The sequence below is a fragment of the Solanum tuberosum genome, unplaced genomic scaffold (genome assembly GCF_000226075.1).
Source record: "Solanum tuberosum cultivar DM 1-3 516 R44 unplaced genomic scaffold, SolTub_3.0 scf00543, whole genome shotgun sequence".
Classification (NCBI taxonomy): Eukaryota; Viridiplantae; Streptophyta; class Magnoliopsida; order Solanales; family Solanaceae; genus Solanum; species Solanum tuberosum.
The window spans coordinates 33,873-39,408 of NW_006239467.1; the positions used below are offsets into that span (position 1 = coordinate 33,873).

At 32.8% G+C, this 5,536-nt stretch overlaps 2 protein-coding genes across 2 annotated transcripts; one reads left to right on the forward strand and one right to left on the reverse strand.

Moving 5' to 3' along the window:
- The first annotated feature begins 2,360 nt into the window (after positions 1-2,360).
- On the forward strand, positions 2,361-4,767 carry LOC102581955 (sodium-coupled neutral amino acid transporter 2). The gene is made up of 5 exons (XM_006365263.2): positions 2,361-2,762; positions 3,051-3,191; positions 3,289-3,492; positions 3,902-4,370; positions 4,471-4,767. The coding sequence occupies exons 1-5, from the start codon at positions 2,387-2,389 to the stop codon at positions 4,595-4,597; spliced, it is 1,317 nt and encodes a 438-aa protein (XP_006365325.1). The 5' UTR covers positions 2,361-2,386; the 3' UTR covers positions 4,598-4,767.
- Positions 4,768-4,879: 112 nt separating this feature from the next.
- On the reverse strand, positions 4,880-5,536 carry LOC102588881 (BTB/POZ domain-containing protein At3g56230-like). Its single transcript, XM_015304384.1, has one exon. The coding sequence runs from the start codon at positions 5,444-5,446 to the stop codon at positions 5,012-5,014; it is 435 nt and encodes a 144-aa protein (XP_015159870.1). The 5' UTR covers positions 5,447-5,536; the 3' UTR covers positions 4,880-5,011.

A 5,536-nucleotide genomic window follows, 5' to 3' on the forward strand; every position in this document is an offset into this window, starting at 1 on the left:
TTTTTTGGTAATTTTAAAATGATATGTGTTATTTTTTTTGTCCCAATATATGTGAGCCTGCTAGAATTCTGAGAGTCAACGTATTGTATTATATAGCTTTTAAATATTTTAAATTGGTAATTATTGTAATTTTTAATGCTTTTTAAGTCATTTGTAAATGATATATGTTGCTTCCTTGATTGGGACTTTTCCATTTGTTACATATATATATAGATATTTGGTGCCCGTGTTAATTTTTTTTGTTTTAATTTATGTGATATAAATGAAATTTGAAGATCAATCGATTTTTTATATGTTTTCTTAAGAATATATTTGAAGTTATTAAATTGTTGTGATTTATAGTATTTTTTGCGTTAGTTTTGAATAATATAGGTTACTCATGTTTCAATTCACGTGAACAATCATAAATATTTTCAGTTGTTAATTTATTGTGAATTCTAGAAATTTTGACGTTATTTTCAAATAGTACATGTTACTTATTCTATTCCAATTAGTCAACCAAATTTCTTGTATGATTTAAAAATATTTTTAATTGCTAATTATTGTGATTTATAGCATCTTTTATGTAACTTTTAATAATATATAATTTGTTCAAATTCATATGACAATGAGGTCAAACTTTTGGGCTAATAAAGTAGTAGGTAATTAATGGTGTTAAATTGTCCAATAATATAAATTTTAAAGGTACAATCATAAAAGAAGAATGTACAACACTATCAAGCACATATCATCCAACACTTGTCATGTGGTAAGTAGTAGATATTCCATATATAGTAATATAGTAAAACATATCATGTAAGTTTTTCTATATGCTTAAAGATTAAAGAAATTTTACATTATTAAATTATCTAAAATATGAGTAATAATTATGTTGCAGTCTCACACAAATAGCTAGGCATAAGCTATGTATATAGAAGATACGTGAACTCGTGATGGAGTTATTAAATTTTGATTAAGGAAATTCAAATTATAAAGAAGTAAACACGAATTATTTGAATTAAATTTTTTACCTAAATTTTCAGTGAAAAGGTATAAACTGACACTCAAGCTCCTTATACAGGGATGACTCCACGGCTAACGTAAATCTAGTAACTTTAACACACCCTAAATATATATTTAAAAAATCACTAAATAGTTTACTCACGTGAACTCAATAAACTTGAGATTGCTCAAATCTTGAATTCACCTCTTCACATATGTGAATCTTCATCAATTATGATTCTCCTTTAATTAACTCTGCCTACGTGAGGTTGATCACATTATCGATTAAAAAACTATTATTATTATTTTTTTAAAAAAAGAGGTTACAATGTGTTGATAGTTAGTATGACTTCTCACTATAAATAACTATCCATAAATAATAAAAAGGTAAAGATTACTAACTTCAAAATAAGCAAAATTATTTATTATAACAAATTAAATTACACTGATAATATAAATGTGATAATATATATACATAGTCACCATTAGCTGTCGTTTATGAGTAAGAAGACCATTTATGCCCTATTTGCGTCCACGTTCATTTAGTCTTCCTAATCTGTCCCTATTGCTGGGTCCATGTGCACCCTTCAATTATTCAAACTAAAAATATGTCATTCTCACATTATATTTACAACTTTAACCCTCATTCTCACTAAACATTTATTTAATTTGTTCCCATGAATTATAACTTTATCATCCCTCAATTATTAATAAATTGCAATTTTAATCCTTATAATATTTCATTTAATATATTCAACCTTCAATTAATTGAAATGTGTGACGTTGTTGATCCTTTTAGGTAAGATAATATTGTATATGCGTTATTTTTAGAACTATGTTACTCTCAAGTCTCAAGTATGGAGTAACAATACAAGTTAACTCGCCTGGGATTGAAGTGTGGACAGGTTCTTTTGGAGTTAGCTCATCCTAGTATCGGAATTGAATCAGAAAGCAAGACAAAATATGCTCGTACTGCTGTAAAACGAACTTCCTTTGAATTAATTGCTAGTGAATAGTAGTGAAATTTCTCTTTTTGGTTGCTACACTCATTTCTTATTCTTTTTTTTTTCTCTCGCTAAAGTCAAGCTAGCCTCAACAGATCGAACAATACAGACTTAACATAACACATGAGTAACTACATAGATGGAACAATTGATATTCACAAGCAAATGGATCAAAAGTGCACATTTCAACTAATTAAAGATCAAATATGCTTAATCAGATATCATAAGGACTAAAATCAGAATTCATCAATAACCTAGGGACTAAAAATGATACAAATCCTTGTTGCCACAAACACCCTTTTTGTAAATTCACCATATTAGTCAATTATTGTTACTCTTATACATGCTTTTAAAAACCATAATATGTAGAACATAAAAAAAAGACCAACAATAATAAAAACATGGCTCTAGCCAAAAATGGTGCTGAAATTCCCCTGTTACCAAAAACAGAACAAACTCTGTTTACAAGGGAAAATCAGCAGCTGATTTTGAGGGCAGTGTTCAACGTATCGACGAGTATAATTGGTGCTGGGATTATGTCTGTTCCAGCAACTCTGAAGGTTTTAGGTGTAATCCCAGCATTTGTGTTGATTATTTTGGTTGCTCTTTTGGTTGACATATCGGTAGAGTTCATGTTGAGGTTAACGTATAGAGGCGAATCGAAAACTTATGCTGCATTGATGAATGAGTCATTTGGGAAAATTGGTTCTGTTGCAGTTCAAATATGTATCATGATAACAAATCTTGGTTGCTTGATCATGTACCTTATTATTATTGGTAAGTATACGTGCTGATTAGCTATGAATTTTGTCGTTGATTTGTTGTTAAGTAGCTCGTAGCTAACATGATTTTTTTGATGATTAGTTGTTAATCCTTTGTTAAATAGGACTATTGACGGATTTTTATCGTTTAGCTATAGAAGTTGTCATCATATCAAACTAAAAAAGAAAGCAATTATTAGTGGGCGTTTGACCATGTTTTCATTATATAATTTGAAAAAAAAAAGTAGTTTTTGTTTTCAAAGTAAAAAACGATATTTGAAAATATGTTATTTTCTATGAGTAGGAGATGTTCTTTCTGGACAAGGAGAACATCTTGGTGTTCTACAAGAATGGCTTGGGATTCACTGGTGGAACTCGCGTAATTTTGCGATCCTCTTCATTGTCTTGTTTGTTATGCTCCCTCTCGTCCTCTATCGACGTATTGGTCAGTAAATACTACCTTTTTCTTGACAAAAATTTCTACAAAATTAGTGAAAATATTATTGCTGACATTTTTTTATGTGGCTTGTGATTGATTGTAGAATCATTGTGGTTGAGTTCAGCATTAGCTGTTCTACTAGCAATTGTATTTGTTGTCATATGTTCAGTTATGGCAATCACAGCAATACTAAATGGGAAAACAGTAAGTCCAAGAATGTTACCTAAGATGGATGATGAAACATCTTTTTTTAACCTTTTTACTGCTGTTCCTGTCATTGTTACAGCATTTACATTTCACTTCAATGGTAAGAATCCGATATTGATCTTTTCGATTCTTGTTTAGTATTTCAAGGCGTAATACGTAAACAAACACACAAACTTGGCCTCAAGTGAATAAATACTCCAACTTTGAGTATATATGCATATCTAGACACCTCAACTCGTCTCCACTGTGTCAGTTAAACACTCCGACTTACAAAATGATCATCTAGACACCAATGACTAATTTATGTGACATTGTCCACGGATCACGAGGCACAGTGGGGATGAGTTGGAGTGTTTAGTTGTCAGTTGAGACTAAGTTGAAGTGTCTAGACGTGCAATGTCAAAGTTGTAGTACTTACGTTACTTGTCAGTTGAGGTCAAATTTTGAGTGTTTGTTTATGTTTTATGCCTGAATTCTTTGATGAACGTGACGTTATAACTTGTTTGCAGTTCATCCGATTGCAACTGAGCTGGGAAAGCCTGCAGCTATGTCTTCTGCTGTCAAGATTTCACTAGTACTATGTGCAGCTATCTATTTTTCAATTGGGATTTTCGGGTACCTTCTATTCGGGGATTCAATCATGCCAGACATACTTGTAAATTTCGACAAATCATCTGGTACTTCAGCGATAAGTTCAATGCTAAACGTTGTAGTTCGTCTGAGCTATGCATTTCACCTAATGCTGGTGTTTCCCCTCTTGAACTTCTCCCTGAGAGCCAATCTAGATGAACTCGTATTCCCAAAGAAGCCCTTTTTGGCAACTGACACCAAACGATTCGTGTGTCTTAGTTTAGTCTTGTTAACCTTCTCATATGTAGCAGCCATTTTTATCCCATCTATATGGTACATTTTCCAGTTCATGGGAACAACAACAGGTGTTTGCATTGCCTTCATATTTCCAGGTGCAATCGCCCTGAGGTATCTGTCTTTCTCTCACTCGTATTTACTCCTCTCTCGCGTTTTTAAAGTTATTTTCGTTCTTTTTTATGCTAACATATTGATTTTTCCTGTTTCGCAGAGATGTTCACGGTATATCTTCAAGAAAAGATAAGATCATTGCAGTGATCATGATTGTTCAAGCAGTTGTGACTAGCTTTGTAACAATTGCTACTAATATCTACAATATGAGTGGAAATAGGCCATAGTTTATAGCTTGTCAATTCGATTTTTCCTTTCTTCAATTCTTTTTTCGTAGATGAGTTCGTTCGTATATGTAACACCAGAAAATGTCCAACATATATCAACGAATACAAAAATTTTAAATCAACGAAACACACGGTCATCGATAGCAATAAAACAATTTCACATCAATATATATTGAGATCTGTGTTCTGTTTCTTAGTTCTCTCCTATCAAGACATGGCATACCTTATTGTACATTGGCTCCTAAAGTTCATCATGCCCGGGGCAACTTGCACACACCTCAACAATTTCAAGTATCGGGTAACTCTATCACCAAGGCTTAGACAGATGAGAAAAAATCACTAGTGTTTTTGCCTCCGGAGGGATTTGAACAAGAGAGATCTCATTGTTCTCAACACAGATATCATATGCATAGGTCAAACTTTATGTTTCTTATTTTTGTTAGTGACGACAGAAGCCCTTGTAATCTGAACGGCTAAATGAGGATTCTCGACTGCAAATGCATCAAATTTAGGCGTGAAGACAATGCCCTCGACGTTCTTAATGATGAAGATCATGGCCTCCACCTTCAAATGTGAGTAAGATTTATATGTCTCCGAAATCTCCAAAAGCTCGAGAGCATTCGATGTGTTCAAAGATCCTAACATGTGGTGCTCACAGTATTTCTGCAAGAGTTTGATTTCATACTTGTCTGCTGCAATTGACAATGTGTAGACATGTTTTTCCAATTTCTCTTTAGGCAATTCTCCGCGATAAAGAAACTCAAGGAGAGCATGCAGCTCCACGTAGCTCAGCTCTGCCAGTGTTATTGTGTGACCCGGGGGAGCTTTGCACGCATCCGAATCCAACATGAACTTGAAAATAACAGAATTTGCTGACTGTTGGATCACAACAGCATATGGTCATTAACATCAAATAGAATAAGCGACGAGTTTTTGCTC